The 21,994-nt window shown below is 45.0% G+C and overlaps 1 protein-coding gene across 3 annotated transcripts; it reads left to right on the top strand.

Annotated features, from left to right (window-relative positions):
* Positions 1-3,016: 3,016 nt before the first annotated feature.
* PTGR3 (prostaglandin reductase 3) lies at positions 3,017-21,543 on the top strand. 3 transcript variants are annotated; one of them, XM_078687825.1, is made up of 2 exons: positions 3,017-3,846; positions 20,045-21,543. In XM_078687825.1, exons 1-2 carry the CDS (start codon positions 3,593-3,595, stop codon positions 20,967-20,969), a joined length of 1,179 nt encoding a protein of 392 aa, XP_078543951.1. In that variant the 5' UTR covers positions 3,017-3,592; the 3' UTR covers positions 20,970-21,543. The 3 variants fall into 3 exon arrangements, with proteins under 3 accessions (XP_078543951.1, XP_078543952.1, XP_078543953.1); XM_078687826.1 differs by lacking the exon at positions 3,017-3,846 and adding an exon at positions 3,925-4,066; XM_078687827.1 differs by lacking the exon at positions 3,017-3,846 and adding an exon at positions 4,643-4,776.
* The last annotated feature ends 451 nt before the right edge of the window (positions 21,544-21,994 follow it).

Here is a 21,994-nt window from a genome sequence, read left to right on the forward strand (position 1 = left end):
GGGTAAGAGTAGACTTGTGTGATTCCCACACCGCCAAGCCCCCACACCTCCATGAGGTGGGCTTCTCTTGGTTCTACAAGTTGCTGGATTGTGGGACTTGCAGTTTTAATTTTAACACTTTACGGAGCTGAAGTCTTGTGCCTAAGTGGGGAGATTACTTGGCACATTGAGGAAGGTAAATGTCTAAAACCATTAATGTCATTGCTAGGCTCCTCTATGATCCAGGCAATCAGATTGGAACTAGGATTGACATAATGGAACGTACAGGTGCAAGTGGCCCTTTGAAGATTTTGGAAGAGATTGGGATCTGAGGAAGTCACGAAAGTATCACAATGGTGCAATGAGGAGGCCTTGCATAGTGACTTAAAATGGGCCAATGAGGTCAGAATGAAATTGTTTGCAGTTTCTAAAAATCTAAAAGTGAAATTCGACCAGTCATCACTCTTGGTAGAAGCTATGAATGGGGAGCTTAGAACAGTAGGGAATGAAGTATCCAGGATAGAGGATCTGATGTACCTGAGAAAGAAAGAAAGAATCAGTTCATTATATAATGAATAGCTGGGAGAATGAAATCTGTTACCCCTACCTCGATACACTACCCAACCCAGGACTTAGAGCTGAAGTGCTCAGATGGAGAATAGGCATCAATCATTGTGTATCACATGTAAATAGAAAAGCAGTAATGGTACAATCTGATGGCAAATGTTGCTGTGGATTGGGTACAAAGTGTGACAATTTACATATCAAATTGGACTGTCAAAAATTCTTGCCTCAGCGGAAATTGTTTTTACAAACCATCTTTCTAAAATACGGTGTAACGGAGCGCCTGTTAGCGATTAAACTTCTTACTGACATGCCAAACCTCGATATAGCAATTGCTATGGCAAAATATATGAAGGCTATAAAAAGGTCTTTGTTGGAATCAGAAACGGTGGATAAAAATTAGCCCGAAAGTAAAGTCAAGCATTGTTCTAAATAAACTTTTTAGGTTGTAGTATTAGTTTTAAGATACATTTTTAGACAGATTTTTTATCATTGAGAATATAATGGGTGCTTTTTATATATGGGAAATGTGTACGCTATTGGTGGGAGGCAGGAATTGCCCCTTCAAGGTGTCATTGAAATTTGTATTGTATGTTTTAAAATATTTATTGTAATATGTTTTTATGTTGTTTAAAGACCCACGGTCTAAACAAATGTATATCTAAACTAAAAAACTGATTTTAACATTGTACGTTTCTTGTAAAAAAAATCAACATATACAAATGGCGGTTGCTACAAAGCCAGGTCTTCCTGAAGGTGACACGCATGAAATGAGGCAACATGAGGGATATTTTAATCTCTCTTTGCCGAGGTATTCAAAAAATGTCATAATTTGGGCAAAGCTGTAAATAGGCATTGCCAAGTGCGAGGCTAGACGAGCACGCACTTAGGGCCCGGCCCCCCGGCCCACGCAACGCCATTGGCAGGGTAGGGCAGGCCGGCCGGCCTATCGGCGGCCGGCCTGAGCCGGCGTTTCCGGTCAGGGCGGTGACGTGTGTCTGGTGGGGGCGTGGGGGCAGAGGCCGTGACCTATTTAGGTCAGGGTCACCAGGAACTCGGCCTCTTCCTTCGCCCACACCGGATCGGGTCTCGCGCCGCTCGTCCTCCCCACTCGCCCTTGCCTCTAATAGGGAGGATTTGTAACTCCCACCCACCCGTCCCTTTAAGGAAGTAGTTCGAAGGGGAGTGTTGCGGAGAAGAGACATTGGACCATTGAAAGAGACTTACAAAAGTGAGGGGAGTTCGCCTCGCGCACTCCCTAGGCCAGCACTGAGGGGAGAGAAGGTAAGCTCTCCGCAGGCGGATGGAGGCCACCGGCTGGGGAGGCTAGGGCGTCAGGTACGAGCCTCCAGGCAGCCTGGTGGACGAGAGGTGGGGCCCTGGAAATGGCGGACAAGGACCCGAGGGCTGGGGCCCATCGCTAAGGGGCGCAGGTGGGTTGCACCTTGCGTGGGCATCTCAACCTGGGGAGATGCGAACCAGAAGGACCCTTGGTGCTGGGGGAAGGAATAATAACTTACAATTTTTAGGCACAGTGAATAATAAATAATGTAATTTGATGATTTGCCTCAATAATAGGTAATGTTTTTATAGATGTGTTTTTAATAACTGTGCTTGTCATGTTTATGAGTGTTGTCATTAAACATGGCCTTTTTACACCCACCTATCTCAAAGTCTTAGTTAATTGGTGGGTTGGGGCGGGCGTGGAGCATGCTGGGGGATCCGGGTCCTATACCAGTCTGTAGGGATAGAGGTAACCTTCAGGGGAGACTCCGACATAACGAGAGAGGTGGTGGAAAGCATACAGAATACTGTGGCAGAGTGATGTTGTGACTATAGAATAGATTTCTAGGTGGGAGGCTGACATAATGACATTTTGTGTGTGTGTGTGGGGGGGGGGGGGTGAGTGGGCATGCCACACTGGATCGCAGCACCGCCCAAGCTCTGCTGATCATAGTCTTCCTGAGAAAGCTCTTTTACGTCATCTCAGCCCCCTAACCCTGTGTAAACCAGGTAGATGTTAGCAATCTTTTACAAAAATAAAATAGAAGCAGCTCCCCACGTGCAGTACATCTGCTCTCCACGCCTGCAGCCACCAGCGGCTCTGGATTGATTTGCATCACCTTGCTTGAAGGGGGAAGTGAACATTTCGCACGGGAAAGGGAGGCGCCAGACAGCAGCAATTGCAAGCCTCCTTGCTAAATGGCTCCCAGCTTCAACGGGGTCAGGCGCCTCGGCGAAGAAGGGAAACACCCGCTCGCAGAAAATATAAATAAATAAACCTGTCAGGGGGGGGGGAGTGGATAAAAACACCCTATATATCGTAGGAAACCCGGCCTGGAAGATGATGACGTATGCGCAAATGTTGCATGCTCCCAATCCCTGCAGGAAGTGGACACAGTTTTTGATCTACTGTCTAGTCTTTCCAGGACATGTGCGCGTGCGTTGGAGCTGTGTACGTGAAGTGCATTGCAGTGGGACTGCTGTGGTGGAGCAGTTAGCTGCCCGTGAGCCCCGGGGCTGCTTGATTTAGGCGTGTGTGTGTGAAAGAAAGCAGTGAAGTGCAGCAGGTGTTGCTGTGTGATGGCTCCGCGTGCACGGACTGCAATGCAGCAGCCCTGACACTTGCTCTGCGTGCATAGACGGCGGTGCACATGGCTGCTTCCGGGTCCGCGTGCTGGGAGTGTGCGGCTCTGCGTGCTTTTATGGGCTGTGCCTTGGTTCTGTAGTGGGTCTGTGTTCAGGGGTCTGCGTTAGAAGCAGATCCGGGACAGAAGTCAGGGAGGGCAGGGCACCGCGCGCCTGCCAGGGTTTGTTTGCACGGCGGGGGCTAGTGTTGCACGGCTGGCACCCAGCCTGCCCTGAACTTCGTAGCTTGTTTACTGGCTGTAGAGAATCTGTTCTTGGCTAACCTCCTTCTCTCCTGTAAAGTTGGGGGAGGCGGCACGCGGATTTACATAAGCACGCGCACGCTGCCGTGTTTTCCTTCCTGCGTCCGCTCGGAGGAGCGCTGACTGCTGGTGCGGTGCGGGCTCCCGGCTGAGGCGACATGTACTGCATGGCGGGGCGGCGGCGGGCGCTGCTAGGCCTGGCCGGCGCGCGGCGGGGTTGGCACCGGGCTCGGCCCATCGTGGACTTGTCCTACTCTCGTCACTTCATGGACTTCCAGGGCTCGTCTATCCCCAGCGTCATGAAGAAGCTGCAGGTCACCAAGCTGAGCCCCGACTTCCGCCAGGCGGCCACCCTGCTGACGGACGTCCCCGTGCCCGTCCCCGGGGACGCGGAGCTGCTTGTCAGAATCCGGTGAGTCACTGACACCGCCCCCCAGTTGTTCTAGTGGCCCCTTGCGCTCGCGCGGGTGCACTGTTTGCAGCTCTCACACGTGCACACACCAGACGTTCACGCCCCCTCCCACCCGTATGTGCGTATGTCAGGTTCCCCTATCTATAGGCCGTGTGTACCCCCGCCAAGTTGAAGTGCGTTAATGGGAAATGTACTCGGGGTGCATAGTACTATACTGAAGGTAAGCATTAACAGTGCGGACGGTCATTTTTATTAACAAACGTATGGGAACTGCCACTGAAAAAATAGAAAAAATATTGGAAAACGTCGTTCCCATTAGACCCCACCCACTGGAGCCATTGCCTTGTGCATGCCGACTTTTACTTACCCTAAAAGTTCCTGACCCCATACACTTCGTGTACTGTAGAACCTGTCACACACAACTTTATCATCTTCATACCAAACACGGTTAATAAACTGGCATTAAATACGTTGTATGCCCCCTGTGAAGTTTCACCTCGCCCCCTTCTATTCCGCAACCCTAAAGCTGTCTTATACATTCACCTCACTCAGGAAGGAACATTTGTCTTCCTCTACGTGCATTTCCAAAACAGTCATGTACATTGGGAGTACTATCCTAGACCCACACAGCCCTCTTCCCCGGGTCTCTGGCGGTTCCTCTCTCAAACACCCTATAAAATAAGCAGTGCCAGCCGCCATCTGGCGCCTGCTCATTTATTTTTTAACTGTTCTTAGTGTCTGGTGCCAGAACTAACGCGACTTCTCGTTTCATCCCCGCCCCCAATCCACTCGTTGTTGACGGCTGTCAGGAAAACAGGCAAACTGCTCCTTGAGGTGAAATGTGATTGCCCGTGTTTCACGCAGAGAAGCAACCGTGTCGCCCTCCAAACAAAGGGGCTTCTGGTTTGGCAAAGACCTTTGACAAAAATGGTAATGCTCCTTGTATCTATGTCAGAGTGTGGTATGCACGCGTGGACCCTGTACTCCTGTGTGTGAGAGAGAAGGTATGTGGGTTCCAGGTGACGCCCTTGTCAGCTGTGACTAGAAATAGTTACTGCTTTTCCCACTTCACATTTAGGACGACGATTACCAGAATGCAAATAAAATAAAACACAGCAAGCAATAGGTTAACGACTGCTAACCATAACGCATGGGACAATCGGAGAACTTTTAAATGTTAACTTGTGTGTGTTTGCTTCTAATTCTTAACTGTGTTTGCAGTTGTGCCAGCGTCTGAAAACAGTGGCCGGTGTCTACTTTGTATGTGTGTAAATCTGCGTCAACTCATTAATGTGCTTCTGAATGTGACACTCGTGTCATTAGGACCCATGTTATAGTGTTTCTTTGCAATCCCCTCTCTGTCAGGTCTTGTTTGGTCACTGTATGGCCTCCTCCCTCCCCCCACCCCCCAGTAAGTACGGGTATGATCTCTTGTACATGGGTCAGTGTATGACACCTGTATTTGTCGGTGCATGACCCTTTGTATGTGTGTGTCTTGACTCTAATCTTGTGTGTTTTTACTGTACAGCCTAACAATTTGTGTTTATGTATGATTTCCCCATCAGTATGTGTCAGTGTACACTAACTGTGCCTGTAACAGTTTTGCAGCTTCTCTGGTGTTCTAGTGTCAGCGTATGGCCTTGTGTATCAGTGTACAGGTGGTTTTGTTTGCATGTGTGCGGCCACGCTTACACATCTGTATACGACCCCTTGTGTGGATCACTTTCCATGCACCACTATCAGTTTATTAACTCTTGTATGTATGTTTGCCACTGGACAAACCCGTGTGTGGTTTCTGACAATATAGAAATCAACATATAGGTGTGCATCACTGTATAGCCCTGTGTGTGTCAGTGGATGGCCTATTTTAGTGAATGTGTTTGGCACGGTTTGTGGGCGCTTGTCTACTAGTGTGCAACCAATGTCAGCGGACTCAGCTGTTGCCTACTGCCTCTTGCATGTTCAGTGTATACGTTCTTATGTCATGCTAATCTAAAGCCAAATGTGTGTGTGTTGATTTAGTGTAGGGCTCCTTGTGTTTGTGGTTCACACCTATGTGTTTGGTAGCGTGTATTCCGAGTGTGTTAAATTAAGGGGTCTTTATTTGGGCCTATCTGAATATCATTGTACATCATTGTATGTGTGTGTCATTCTAGGGATTCGTGCTTATTTGCAGCGCCGTGTGTGCCATTTTCTGGTTCGTTGTCTGTTTGTATCGATATGTGTGTCCCTGTGTGAGTAGCTGTGCCACCCTGAGGGTGTACATCATCGTTGGGGCTTGTGTTTGGGACTTTGTATGGCTGTGTTGGTAAGGCAATATCTGGGAGTGTAGGGGGAAAGTAGTAGGCAAGGCTGCCCCCGCTCAATTATCTGTCAATCAAGAAAAGCCTTACCTAATCCAATAAAACATCAATGTACTGGACCAGTAATCAGAGACTGATCTACCATTATCAGTAACTGTGCCTTGAATGTGTAAATTAGCACTATTCAACAGGTCAAGATGTATTCATTAAGAAACCAAGATATGTACACAGGTACCTGCTCGCTACAACCAGGAAAAAGTGCGAGAGCGCAGAGAGAGTACCTAACGGTTGCAACACCCGGGGGGGTTCCCAGCTAGTAATTGCTGGTATACCCACTCCTCATCATCGGTCACTCTCTCTGTGTGAAGACAAAAGAGGTACACACAAACATACAAATGTGCACAAATGAGAATAGTGACCAAAACACAAACCGTGAACAAATACACACACTTGTTGTGAAGAAAGTGTAGAGCTACACCTACGACCCCATAAGAAAAGGTAAAAATCTGGTGAGGTTTTGCTGGCTATCAATCTTTTATTTCGGTGCTGCAAAGCCTCCCGATTAAAAAAAAAATGGTTAATTATATACCATTATTATTTATTTAGAACCGACATGTTCCGTTGCTCCAATTTCAGTAACTTCATCAGGGCAAAGATGGGGTTCTCTATTCTCAGCCTTCACACCATAATAATAACTGGACCTTGTGATTGCCACGTCTTAACGTACCTGCAATCATGTCTCGGACCTCGTGTCAACTGATCACGTGTCCACCTCAGGCTCCGAGTATCGCGAGCCCCTGATGCCGAGTCCCTCCGGCGCTTCCGACGATCCTCATGTTGGTAAGGCCCCTGGGCTACTGTGCCAGTGTGTAACTCCACATGTTTGAATGTGTGTGAGTGTAGGCTCCATTGTTCATGTATATTGTGCATTTGTCAGTTTACAGATCCATGTGTGTCAGTATAGGAACATGACAGTGTACTCCCATGTACCAGTTTTCCCATCTTCTGTGTGTCTGTTTCAACATGAGTTCCTGTATGTGCATGCTTCTTTTGTGTGTGTTTGACTGTGTGCAACACTTGTGTTTGTCATTATTTCCCCTCTTGTGCTGTATGTATCAGTGTACAGCCCTGAGTGTTTGTATGTCAATGTATATCTCCTTGTGTATGTGGGCATGCAAGCATGTGTCAGCGTATGGCTATGGGTGTAAGTACAGACCATTGTGAACTTGAGTGTCTGTCAGCATACAGATCCTTGTTTGTGTATGAGGTCTTGTGTACCTCTGCATGTGGGCTTAGTTGTTGGGCTGCGTCTTGTGGGTGTGTAAGCGCGCTGACACCTGATTCTCACTGTGCTTCCAGGTGTGTCTCTTTGTAGGGCACTCATGTCAATTTCATGTATAATCATGTGTGTATATATTGTGTGTGGGAATGCACGGAGCCTTGTATATGGCAAAATATGCTTCTTTGTGTTGTCTGCACGATAGTGTGTCTCTGAATAGTCCTGTTTGTGTTCTTGGCTGTCACAGTGTGTTTGTGTATAGCCCATTACAGTGTATGGTTCATTGTGTTTGTTGAGTACACCCCTGTGAGATTCCCAGTTTAACTGGCCCTTTAGGTGTGTCAGTGTATGTGTTGTGTGCCTCACTGTATGGCCCCTCTATGTAGTGCCCATTTTCTGTTTCCATATCTGTTTGCGTGCATAGCCATTTGGCGCTGTTATTGTTTTACCCTGTGAGTATATCATTGTCTTACCCATTGACTGTGTTGGTCAGATCATTGTGCACCAGCGTATGGGCCTTTGTGTGTATCAGCATACAGGCTAGTGTTTTTCAATGTATGGAACACGTTTGTAACTGTGTTTTCAGTCCTTAATTTCAAGGGTGTCTTTGGTCCGCAATAAACTTTCTGCCTGCTCTGTTCTTGTGTGTCATTGTATAGCTTGATATGTGTGTGCCTGCCTGTGTGAATCTACTTGACCTCTTCCAGGTTTCTGCAGTTTTGTACTAGTAGTTAACCCTGTGCTTCTGTATGTATGTGCTGCTCCATAGACCTATGTGTCTTAGTTTGTCTCCTTGTGTGTACCAGTGGATAATGCTGTATGTGTCTGTACGCATCCATCATTTTGTGTGGATCTAATTTTGTTTCCCATTATATGGTCTAGTTTTTATATGTGCGCTTTTGTATCTGTACATGTGAGTAAGTGCACCACTTGTTGGTTGCATGTGATAGTATGGCTCATTGCATTGGTTCATTTACAGTCATTGGCCATTGATGTGCGCCAGTGTGTTGCCACTTCATGTCTCTGTCTCACCATATAGCACCTCGTATGTATGGCAGTGTGTGTGCTCCCTATTTGTAGTTCACTGTGTGGCCATATTTGACCATTAGTCTCTGCCAACAAAGGTGCTTGTTCCAGCACATGCTCTCTCTGTGTGCATGCAAATGGCCTTTTGTGTGTGGTGTAAATATATTGGGACGTGGCTTTTTAGCTCCAACCTACCAGACAGCACAGCTGTCAAGTTGCAAAGCTATATTGAAAATACAGGGCCTTGGAGCCTGCCCCATTGCTCACCATTATTTGGTTTCCCTGTCACTCATTTGCCTGCTTCTGATTTGTGTGCCAGCTTGCCCATCCTGAGTTTGTCCTTCCCAGGGAGCATAGCCTCTTTACCATGTTTTTTGATTGGCTGGCTTCTATGCTTGCTTTTCAGACACTTTTTTTGTCTATTGATCATGAAAAGTGCATGTGTTTTCCAGCTGTCTCCCTCATGTACTTCTCTCCCTCTACACTCCCCGTTGCTCTCAGTCACCCATGTGCTCCTTTTTCCCCTCCATGTCGCCCTTACTTTTCTGTACTCCCCCCTGTTGCTGTCTCACCCGTTTGCTCCTTCCCTGCCTACCCCACGTTACTCTCTTTACCCGTTCTCTTCGCCACGCCCACTATCCGTGTTGTTTCCGCCTGCCCTTTGTGTTGGTTCAATTCTGCATACCCTCTATCTCTGCCATCCATTGCTTCTATTCCACACCCCCTACTTTGCCTCCCCACCCTTGCCCTGTGCTGCTACCCCATGCATCAAAAAGGCACTTCCTCACATTTTTTTTTTTGTCATTCCAGCTCAGATTGTCAAATCTAAAGGGAAAAAAGCAGCCGTGTAATTCTGTAGGTGGACACGCCTACAAAATGACACCGCAGGCTGCATAATAAGCTTTATTACTTATTTAGCCATTTATCAGGGCGAAGGAAATGCCTGGTACATACCAAGACAGGTAGCTTTTGGTGCAATAAGCACAACAATCTGCATGTTATTCCCTATTACCAGATGAAACCTTGTAATTGGGTGATATTTATTGCACCTGATAAATTCTAAATCAGAGGATTCAGATGTTATTGACCAGCCAGTTGAAATGAGGGCCAGTGTATGCCAACCTATGGGCCTGTGGGTTTGAGTGAGAACCCTTGCGTATATGAACCCTTGCATGTGTGGGTATAGGACCCCTTTGTGCATGCACCAGTGCATAGGACCCGGATCCCCCAGCATGCTCCACGCCCGCCCTAACCCACCAATTACCCAAGACTTTGAGATAGGTGGGTGTAAAAAAGCCATGTTTAATGACAACACTCATAAACATGACAAGCACAGTTATTAAAAACACATCTATAAAAACATTACCTATTATTGAGGCAAATCATCAAATTCCATTATTTATTATTCACTGTGCCTAAAAATTGTAAGATATTATTCCTTCCCCCAGCACCAAGGGTCCTTCTGGTTCGCATCTCCCCAGGTTGAGATGCCCACGCAAGGTGCAACCCACCTGCGCCCCTGAGCGATGGGCCCCAGCCCTCGGGTCCTTGTCCGCCATTTCCAGGGCCCCACCTCTCGTCCACCAGGCTGCCTGGAGGCTCGTACCTGACGCCCTAGCCTCCCCAGCCGGTGGCCTCCATCCCCCTGCGGAGAGCTAGCCTCCCCAGCCGGTGGCCTCCATCCCCCTGCGGAGAGCTTACCTTCTCTCCCCTCAGTGCTGGCCTAGGGAGTGCGCAAGGCGAACTCCCATCACTTTTGTAAGTCTCTTTATGGTCCAATGTCTCTTCTCCGCAACACACCCCTTCGCACTACTTCCTTAAAGGGACAGGTGGGTGGGAGTTACAAATCCTCTCTATTATAGGCACGGGCGAGTGGCGAGGACGAGCGGCGCGAGACCCGGTCCGGTGTGGGCGAAGGAAGAGGCCGAGTTCCTGGTGACCCTGACCTAAATAGGTCACGGCCTCTGCCCCCACCGGACACACGTCACCGCCCCGACCGGAAACGCCGGTTCAGGTCGGCCGCCGATAGGCCGGCCGGCCTGCCCTACCCTGCCAATGGCGTTGCGTGGGCCGGGCCCTAAGTGCGTGCTCGTCTAGCCTCGCACTTGGCATGAAAGCTTGTGTATATCCATCCTTCATATGTCTGAGTCTGTACATGTGTTTGCAAGCATATTGGCCTATGTATGTATTTCTGTGCCAGTGTGGCGCTTTGTACATGTGTCAGTACATAAACCCTCTTCTGAGTCATTTCCCCTTGAGTCTGTCAGTCTGCAAGCACTTATTTGTGTGGCTGCATGCACCCTTTTGTGTTTGTCATGCTATGATGTAACGTTTGTGGGACTGTATGAGCTCATGCGTTAACTTTTTTTGACGTGCGAAGTTCAATGGGAAAAAGCTTGGGTGAAAGTGAAGTTGTTGGCCGTTTTATTCCCGCCATGTGAGACCACCTGTAGGAAATGTGCATGAGCCATCCTTGAGCGTGTTAGGGCAGGGGTCGGCAACCTTTTCTGAAATGAGGACTATTCATGTTCAGTGAAAGTCTACCTGAGTTCCTCATATTATGAGAGTTGTAATAGTGACCTCTTCAGCCAGGATTATGATAATGGCCGCCAGGTGCAATATTACCAGTAGTGTCCACGTTGGTATATCAGGTGCGGGTGCCCAAAGTAATGTAAAAAATGCTTTGTCAGTGTAGCATGCTTCTACAAGGGTACATAACAACAATGGTTACAAGGCTTCTGGCACAAAGTTCATAAAATTAATATTAGGTTTGCCCAATAGCAGATGATTTTTCATTCCTTTCATTCAAATACCATATTTTAAATATGTTATGGAAATTCAACAATTTTTATCCAAACATCAGCTTGTGAGTTCTGAAAATGCATTCATTTTTGTCTGGAATAAGCCCTTTTTAATTTTGGAATTCATATAATAATTCAACTAAACAAAAGCTTCTAATTTAATATGCTGGGTTACAGAAAAAAGAGCGATTTACAGGAAACTGGTGAGCTACTAGTAGCTCACAATCTACTCTGAGAACCTTGTGTTAGGGTATGATCTCATGTGTATGTATGAGCATGGGGGTGTGTGTTGTCTTCTTGTATGCCTCTTGTGCGGATCAGTGAACGATCATGTGGGTCTCTGTAAGAGTACTCCCTTGTGTAGCCCGCCTTGTATGCGTCAATCACCCATATTCATGTCACTGTAAGTAAGAACGTGTGTGCCAGTGTGTGTGTGTGTGTGTGTGTGTGTCATTACATGAACATTTGTGACTTTGTTGGTGTTTGAGCCCTTGTATGGGTGTTAGTGTTGGACGGGACGGTTTATCCGTGTGTCAGTGTGGGAGCCTTTCTGTGTATGAATCTGCTTGTCTCTGTAGGCCCTCTTGTGTATGCAGTTTCTGAGTGTGTTTGGGGGCACAGATCTCTGATCTCTGAGGCCCCTTGTAATGTAATGCGTGTCAGTATCTCTCCTTCGTGTCAATGTAATCCCCTTGTGGTACTCTAGTATGAGTTTTCATATTTATCAGTGTGTGCCTCAGCATATGAGCACTTGTGTTTCAGTGTATAATCCTTTTGGAGTGTGTGTGTAATTATAAGAATCATTGTGTGTTTGTGTACGTGCAGTGCTTTAAATGGGTAGGTACTGTCCGGTACTGAGAACCTGCACTTTCCTGATCTGAAAGGGAGAGTACCTATACTTGTCAGATCTACTGCAATACATTTAGTGGGATAGTCGGGGCACTTATCAGGATAAAAATGGTGCTCAGCACTTCTGTATTTCCCATTTAGAGCACTGGGTATGGCACGACATGCTGTTTTCTCTCCATATATAAAGAATCACTGCAAGTAATTTGCACGGCCTTGTGGTTTCGCGCAGATATATCGCATTTGGGTTTTTTTGTTTCTGCATTGCAGCATATTTTACAGTCTTTCTTGCGTGATCACTAATTGGAACGCCGTGCATAGTGCTTAATTTGAGCCAGTGGAGGCCACAGCCATGCATTATTTGGGACCGCATTTATGTTTTTATTTGAAGACATTTCCCTGGAGCAACACGGGGGGAAAGCACAATGTTGAAAGGAGGAGTAAGAGAAAAGCGGATAACCCGTCACTAAGGGAGAAAGCAGAAGCCCACAAGAGAGTGATATAGGGGCGGGGAGTATCTGGCAGTGAATTAAACCGGCCTTGGCGGATTTAAGAATACGCAGCCTTGGTATTCTGCCCACCGACACGTAATATCGCCGGTCGCGGGGATCTGAACGGAGCTTTGGGCACCGTCTCATATTCTCCTACGTATTAAGCACTGTCCGTGCACGAAACGTTGATTAGACTCAACCACAAAGTCGTATACTTGCGCAAGTTGTGCAAATCCGTAATTATGTTGCTCAGTGTTCGAAGGTTGCGCGAATTGAGTTGAACTTGAGCTCGGTTGCTTCATGCTAGCAGAGCGGCTGGCACTGCACGATGATGCAATGTCGGATTCAGTGCACTGGATGAGCGTCCGGGTGGGGTCTGTTACTGCAATGCCAAATCTTTGCATCTAATATCTTACTGGGTTTCACCCCCACCCCTCAGAAACGCGCGCACCCTTTCTCTTCCGTATCATTCCAACTCCATGCGGGGATGAAAGGAGTGAGCGTGTGTGCGCCCGGGCCCGCTCGCCCTCCTCGCCGGATCCGGGGCGGGTTTTCAAGTCGAAGGCAATGCAGGGGAGTAGCTTCGGCTCGCGCCTTGAGTTACACTTAAGATATCCGGCAGGGGCGCGGGGTGGGTGGTCAGAGGGTCGCCTCCTCTTTGCACAGCACAAGGAGGGAGCTTCGGGCGCACGCTGGTCTCTGTCCCAACGCATCCTTTCGGTTTCTCCCGTGTTTTGCTGTAGTCTGCCGGGGCCCCCGCCCAGCTGGGGGCGCTGTGTGGGTCCACGCCCCAGAACGTGTGCGTAGAGGCGCCGTAGCCCAGCTGGATGCTGTATGGAGCGGTGCGAATTACATTTAAAGGGGTGGGGGAGGAGGTAACAACACCTGCAGCCCCCGCACACCTCCCAGAGAACACAACTAACGCAGCCCGTGTATTTAGTCAACAAACCTAACCTTCACCTTACCCGCAACCTTTCTCTAACCCCTCCAGGGAGCAGCGCCTCCCTCCACGCTCGCTCTCACACATTAACCCCGGCTGTGATTTCCGTCACGTTTAAATACAACGATGTGTAAAGTAATGCATTATTTCGCACTTTTCAGTATTGAGTGCTTGCTGATTTCTGGAGAAAGCGTGCTTACGGGATTTAATTTGCATGAGCAATATATGCCTTGATTTGTTTGTAAGCAAAGTTAGGGGTGGTGCTATAATGTAACAAAAACAAGGAACTTATTTTGTGCATGATGCTGTTTGAAATTCGATTTTCACCCGTTTCAGTGGAAACCCTAAAAATGCAAAGGAATTTGCCCTGATGTCATTTTACGATCATAAAACGATATTTACACGTTTTTTTCTAAGTTCTTATTATATAGTAATACTGATAATATAAATGTCGTGTTGCATGGCTCTGTTTGACGAAATAAGAACGTCTATTTGTGATTAACCTCTTGCCAGCATTCCCTTCGACACAAAATGCAACAGCATCAATTGTAATTCAAAATCAACCTTAACAATTGTAAACTGCTTTCCTGCAATGCAAAAGCCCCCCAATTTAAACATTTCGTTTCCAAAATATTCGATTCCATTCGCGAAAGAGCTAGAAGAGGCATTTTCAAGCGAATACAAGCGTTTTCTCATTAAATAAAGAATATATGCTTGACTTTAATTCCTCCCCGGCTTCTGCTCCTCACGCTATCTGTTTTGATGGCCGACGCTGTAGTTATATGCGTTCAAAATATAATTTAAGAATCTGTATGTTCGGTGTTGTTTTTATCCGTGTTTAGCTGTTTTATTCATTGGACGCTCTAATTTCGGATCAAGCGCGCCGCGCAATTATGACCTGAGCATTCAGTAACAGGAGAATGCAAATACAAAATTGCACCATTGGCATTTTTTGGTTAAAAACGTTGTCAAATGTAGTTATGCTATTATTAACTAATTAAAGCCCGTCTTTGTATTTAAACCTGCACCATCGAAGATCAGTGAAAACAATCTTTATTGGATGCAGTGCCAAACGTATGTGATAGTAATGCTATTAGAGCTGCCGTTTGCTATTAAAACAGATTTTACATTTTAATAACTGGTATACCTCATCATCCAGTACTGTCCAGAAATGGGAATCCTGAAAACGCCGGCGATGGGCTTTTCGCCGAGAACAGTTGGGCAATAGGTGAGTTCAACTATATATTTACGAATAGTTAAATGGGCATTAAAAACAGCTTTTGGCCCTGTTATTCGCATACGCGTCAGGCCTCCATTGAAATGCGCACGTGGAATAAACACACGTCACTGTGTGAAGATGAGAGTGCGGCTAGGGCAGCGATGCAGCTGGTTTTATTGTGCAGTTTCCAGTGGCTGGAAGCGTCCGCGGGGGAAGCACTAAGACCCCCTGCCTTTCCGTCGTGGCGCTCCTTGAAAATAAGGCGGGACCTCCCCAGGGGCGGGCACAGTTTTTTCTCTGGGACGGTGGGGTTGTGCCCTCTGGGACTCGAAGGGCTTTTGTACCCTGTAGGTGAATGTGCGCATCGGAGGTGTGCTGTGGTTTGGGGAGAGATGTGGGAGGGACTATTATATGGTGTAGCCATGTGAGTGGATTTGTGGGCCCACAGAAGTTGGGCAGGGTTATCTTTTCAGTTTCCGGCGATCGATGAGTAACTTTGGTGACTGACAAAAACCATCAGTTTTTGACTGAACCGTTAACCTGGCACCGGGACCGGCCTGAAAGAGCTGGCCAGGCTGGGAGGGTACCCAGTGAGTCGTCTGCCCTGATAAGAATGCCAGGCATCACACTCTGCCCTCCGTGTAGGGGATTTCACGAAGTGTGACTTTACTCCTGCATGGAGGAAATCCAAGTTGTACCCATTGTTTGTTCTCCAACTGTTGGAATTCCCATTTTATTTAGGCGACATTCTCCTGGAGCGCGCTGTATTTTACTTAGAAAACGAAGACCTTGCCACTAGTAGCTGAAATAAAGTACGCAAAAGAGAGTTAGTCGCATCTCGAAACTCTAGATTCCTTGACCCCCCTCTCCCTCCATACCATCACCTCTGCGGTTAAGTGGCAAAAAAATAAAGGTTTATGGTTGTTTCCTTCAGTGCGTCGAACTTAAACTTCAAAGTCACCCGACAATGTCAATGTACTAGAGTGGACTCGGGGAAGATAACCGTCCATGACGCGTTCAATCCTAAAGTAAAAAATAAAATAGAAACGAGGCAGTAACTAAGTGCGCATTCGACTACCTACACCGCAGCTGATGTGGGGGTGACAGTAACCTCTAGGTTGCAGAGTCAAACCCCGCTGCCTAATTCAGAGCAAGGTGCAGTGGGGGGCTGTCACGTGATTATTGTCAAACAACCAGTGTGAATGATTTTTTTCTGGTGTGGGTTTAAGACAAGGGTGTACATGCACACTAATATCAAGAGGAATCCCCAAAACATCATCTTATAGCTTAAGGCAGTTGTACATTTCCCCCAGAAGGCTGTAGTGCTGTTGTTCTGTGACTGCACTACTGACTATTGACATGAAGAATATTGTGTTACAGGAATATGGAGGGGCAAAGTGTAGAAAGGTAAGTGTGCATAGGGAAGTGCAGATTTACTATTCCTAACTCCACATCTACGTACCTTAATATACATGCCACATAGGTACATATGTGTATGGAGTTAAGTTCAGAAAATCTATACTTACCTGTCGATATTTTTTTTTCTCTATATTTTGGCCTCTGTATTTACTACTGACCCCGCTGTTCTAACTTCAATTTCTAATATGCACACCTTGTTCTGTCCTTTTTGGTAGGATCTCTGCATAAACTAAATTTTAGAGAGCAGTTTGCTGTCCACCCAGCTTTCAAGATTATTCAGGCAACTTCAAAAACATTTATCAGGTGTGGGAGAAGTTCTTGTGGGGTTTTCTGTAATGCTAGACCTTGGTTTTCCCCACACTTGCCTTCAGTCCTCGCGTTTTCTGGATCTTTTCTCCCTGAATATTGCATATTAAAAAAAAATGCTAGCACTGACATATTTTGCAATATATGAGAATGTAAATAAGAATGCTTTTATTCAGGTTTCAATTACAATTAGTGGAAATAATTTGCGAATTACACTAGTGTGCATCTGCTTATATGGATAAGACCATGTCATTTTCACTCATATTTATTTAAAACATCAATTTTTTAACCAAAAGCAGGAAGCAAAGGGTTACATTTATTCAGGTAGGTAGAGTCACATTGGAGAGGCCTTGTGAGTATTAGGAGAACAGTTTTCCTGTGTAAATCATTTTAACATGCAATCTGCGAGGCTGTAAACACTGTTTTTTTTGTTTATTTCGTAGCACTGTAATACAAACGTGGAATTCGAGGTTTGCCCTGTACTAATTGTGTAATTACGCATTCATTAGTGTAGTTGCTGTAAATAGCATGAGTTGTTGGGCCACATTTGCTATCTTTGCTGTGGCATTCTTATAAGTATGGTCCTGTATGGCCATCAGGTGCGAGAATCAGAGGTCCAAGTCGTTTGTAAATGTCATCAGAACCTTAAAACAGCAATATAGGACCACATTATTCAAGTTACCCATTATGTATTTTATATAACATGTATTTTTTTGAGTAATTAGCTTAAAAATATTTCTTTACAGTGCAACCGACAGTGGTCACCATTTGGGAGTTGGAATGTTTAAGATTTCATGAATACATTTTTGATGTAGCAGTGGTGAGGGCCAGTGGATTTATACAATTCTGCAGCTGCAGTTTTACTGCATAATTATGGATATGCCACATTTTATACACAATTTACAGATTCAACTAAAATGTGTGTAGCTCAAATGGATACAAATAATACTGCCAGAGAATGTGCTGCATAGTTTGCCCCTTTGACTCACAACTTAGATAACATTACTGCATATTTTGGTCCTCCATGTTACATAACCCTAGTAGTCCTCACAATTGCAAAGCTCTGCAGGTATTACTATAGTCTCTACCGGCCATTAAAGGTCTGCTCCAGCATTAAAGGTCTGAGCCGAAGGCCTTTAACAAGGGAGTGGGCCTTTAATGGATGATAGAGCCCGCTACGAAGGGCTCTAATGCTATTAGAACATTCCGCCTCTAAAGGGCAGAATGTTCTAATTTGTAAACAAAAAGCCTCATGGAGCACGAGGTGGCTGAAATCCTCTCAGGCTCCGTGAAGCATCCTTTGTTCACAACTGTTGCTGTGAACAAACATTGGAATGTTCTGCCAGCCATTGGAATCCCGGAGCACTCCATTGTCTTCAATCAAGCGCTCAACATTCCTGCGGTCTAATATGACAATACCTATACTTCAGAGGGAACCATGAAATACAGTGAATCATGAAATATTCTATATATTTCACGGTTCACTGTGAAAATTGTTAATACTATTGCATTTTGTGCATTAAAAGCACCCAGACACACAATATTTAAGTGCACTCAATTGATTCAACTATCTGTTCGCCTACTTGTGCCAAAGAAAAACAATCTTGCTTAGCAAATGTTATATATTCATAAATACAAATTAATAAAGCTACTTCTGTGAACAGTGAAAGTCACCCCAACATAACGTTACCAAATACGGTATTGTGGTTAAATGTGTCTTCTAGTGTCTATCATGGCGTGATCAGTGCATATCTGGTAAAGCTTGAATCATCTGCATACATTTTAGTTCCACAGTCTTTGTTCACTTTTTAGAAGAAAAAGTGAATTACAGACTGTCCATCTTGCTAGCAGGAGAAAAATGGGACCAAAAATGTTTTTTTCAAACTATTTGCAAAATTCTTCTTTCATTAAGAATCGTACTGCATGCAAAAGGTGTTATTAGGGAAATGGTTTATTGTATGCATGCTGGATTATTATTGAATTTTGGTGCCGTGCGTATGTTTTGGATTTTGTTTTTAGCATGAGTGCTTTTGGGGTGCTAGATAAGAGAGTTACTGTGCTGATTTACCCATTCTTTGCCATGATTACCAACTGGTGATTACATTCATTCCATTGGAATCCTGAGTTATGTGATAATTAACCTACCCTACTATTTTCCACGGATGATTATATTGTAGAGGGGGAGCCCTTGAATAAAGGGAAACATGATGCATTTTGTGTGTTCAATACAGAGTCTGCATATAACATCTTATATTAAAGTTGAAAATTTCGAATATGAGGTATTTACCACATTCGTAAATACGTCACTCTGGTGTAATAATATTTATTGGGTGTGGTAAATCCCCTCTACCCCCAACACAACCTAACTTGGAATCAGGCGCACTCACTGAAGACTGTAATCAGAAATTGACCTATATTGGAACTAACACAGGTTTTATTGTGGAATCAAATTCACTAACACTTGCACCATTGTGAGGGTATCCCGCCTCTTGTCCTCTCCGCTGACGTATCCAGAAGATGAGGGAACCCTGTAAATCAATAACCCTATCAGTTGGTGAATGTGGAAGGTTCTGGCCTGTCCTCTACCTTGCTGATTTGTTGATCTAATCTCGGACAGTATCTGTGCACCATAACAGAAGACGGCATCTTTCACCTGCCTGTCCGAAAGATCGATTTTAAAAAAACAAAAAAAAAACGATGGATTGCATGAGACCCAGTCATGTTTTGCACACTTTAGAATCGGTTTTGGTCCTAACTTTTAAAATAGGGGTAAAATATTCTTATTCAAATACATCCACAATCTCAACGGCAAACACCTAGCTCTGCACCTCAAGCTAGTTCCAACAAGTCCTGGTCCTGCGCAATGCTCCCCAGCCATTTCGTGACACCTCTGTGCTCCAGATCCAGATAGATTACTAAAATTGGGGTGCGCCAGGCAATTCAGTCCAATGGACTTAAGTGTTGTAACAAAAAATCCTTTATTTCAAATTGCTTTTCCAAAAGATCAGTTGTAACCATGCTCAGCCAACGCGTTTCGTTCCCTCTAGGAGAACTTCATCAGGCCTGTGAGAACGCCAACGGTGTCCAGCGCAATACACTGAAGAGCTTTGTTAATGAGCCACTATGCTTCCAGATTTATTTCCATTAATTTATAAGCCCTGATGAAGTTCTCCTAGAGGGAACGAAACGCGTCGACTGAGCGTTGTTAACTACTGATATTTTGAAAAAGCAATTTGAAATAAAGGATTTTTTGATACCACACTTAAGTCTATTTTACTTCATTGCCTGACGCACCCCAATTGTAGTACTCCTATTCAAATGTGTGCAGCCAGGAATTTAGGAGCGCAAACTTAAAAAAAAAAAACACACACATACACTATTGTCTTAGTCTTGAAGTAACAAAAATTCTAGCAACTTGATCAGTTTTTTCCCCTTCTTTTTCTAGGTATGTTGGCATCAATGCATCTGACATAAACTAAAAAAAAACGCGCACACTATTGTCTTAGTCTTGAAGTAACAAAAAGTCAAGCAACTTAATCTGGTTTTTTTTTTCCTTCTTTTTTTCTAGGTATATTGGTATTAATGCATCTGACATAAACTATTCTTCAGGACGGTATGACCCTACAATGAAGCCTCCGTTTGATACAGGTTTTGAGAGTATAGGTGAGGTGGTAGGCTTAGGTCTGAGTGCCAGTGCAAAATACAGTGTCGGTCAAACAGTGGCTTTCCTTGGCCCTGGTTCCTTTGCTGAATATATAGCTGTGCATGCCAAGCAGGCCATCCCCTTGCCGTCCATGAATCCTCACTTCCTTCCCCTGATCTTAAGTGGTACAACGGCTTACATCAGTTTGAAGGAGCTCGGGGGCTTGTCTGAAGGGAAGAAGGTCTTGGTGACCGCCGCAGCAGGAGGAACTGGCCAGTTTGCTGTTCAGTTGGCAAAGAAGGCTAAATGCCACGTCATTGGGACATGCTCATCTGAGGAGAAGGCCGGTTTCCTGAAATCCATTGGCTGCGACCTTCCAATCAATTACAAATCAGAGAACCTTCCTGAAGTCCTGAAGAAGCAGTATCCTGAAGGAGTGGATGTGGTCTATGAATCTATTGGTGGGGAAATGTTTGATTTGGCGGTCAAGAGTTTAGCAACCAAAGGGACTATGATAATTATAGGCTTTCTCTCTGGGTACCAGACCTCTAGTGGTCTGCCACCTATTGCGAAAGGATCTTTGCCTGCTATCCTGCTGAAGAAATCTGCCAGCGTTAAAGGTTTTTTCATATTTCATTATTTTTCACAGTACCAAGAGGCCATGAAGGCCTTGCTGAGGATGTACGCCAGCGGAGAACTGGTCTGTGAAGTGGACTTCGGAGACTCGTCTCCAGAGGGCAAGTTTTTTGGCCTGGAGTCTGTGTTCCGAGCCATAGATTACATGTACATGGGAAAAAACCTTGGAAAAATTGTAGTTGAATTACCTCAGCCTGTCAACAGTAAGCTGTAAAAACAGAACAATTACATAAATCAAATGAGAGCACTTTCTGGTACAGATCTCCTTTACACATTTTGTTCTGCTGGTAATGCATAGAATATTAAAATTCAGCCTTAAGGTGCTAATAACATGTTTTGATTAAAAAATACTTTCACTTGAACCGGTGCTACAAATAATTACACAGCGAGCACTTGCATATTTTATAACTTTTCACTGCCAACTTTTATAATGTGTTTACCATACATGTGAAAATGCACAAGAGTTTATATTGAGGTTTGCAAACTGATCAAACAAATAATCTGTTTCGTCGTTCCAAAAGTGTTAATATTTGATGCAATTAATAATTCGTTTTGGAGCCTTTAGTTTGGGACATTCACTGTTTTTTTGTACAGAAACCCTGTAATTTACAGTGCGATTTGCAAAAACAAATTGTCAGTCCTGTTATTGAACTCAGCAGCACTGTTTTGATATTGTTCACTGCAGTATTTCTGCAGCAGCAGAACGTATTTCTTTAATCTGTTTGTTGCAGGCCTTAATGATTTGTAAAGCTGAAAAATAAACCTATATCTCTGTTAGAGCGTAAAAACCGATTGTATAATTTACCCATTAAAAATGTCCTATTGTGTAATCCTACATACCGAGAATGTTTGTTTACTTACAGTTGGTTGTAAGCAGACTTCATATCATTACCTAGTAAGGAAAATACTGTGACTAATTGGTAACAAACGCATATTATCAAAATCAGGGGTTATTTAACCTGGAAAAAAATAGCTATTTTGAGACTTGTGGGCACTCGTATACTCCCATAAAAATGCCTCTGTCTAGAATTGAATGCGTGCGTCTATGTTGCTAGCGCCTGGAGGCCTCTAGACATCTAAAGGGAAAAGCAAGGCCGACAGTGATATGAAAAGGGCCACCATGTTCGGCAGCAGTGTCTGTTAACGCAGTTAGTCTGCGTCTGGCATCTACTTGAAATTTCACCAGCAGGACACCTTTGTACTTATTCTCTCACTGTTAAGAAATCAAAAAGACAGGGC

The sequence above is a fragment of the Lissotriton helveticus genome, chromosome 4_1 (genome assembly GCF_964261635.1).
Source record: "Lissotriton helveticus chromosome 4_1, aLisHel1.1, whole genome shotgun sequence".
NCBI classification, from domain to species: Eukaryota; Metazoa; Chordata; class Amphibia; order Caudata; family Salamandridae; genus Lissotriton; species Lissotriton helveticus.

Excerpts from the sequence above, each read along its gene's own strand:
- PTGR3 (XM_078687825.1), top strand. The coding sequence starts at position 3,593 with ATGTACTGCATGGCGGGGCGGCGGCGGGCGCTGCTAGGCCTGGCCGGC. Across the intron at positions 3,847-20,044 it reads GAGCTGCTTGTCAGAATCCG|GTATATTGGTATTAATGCAT; the intron begins GTGAGTCACTGA and ends CTTTTTTTCTAG.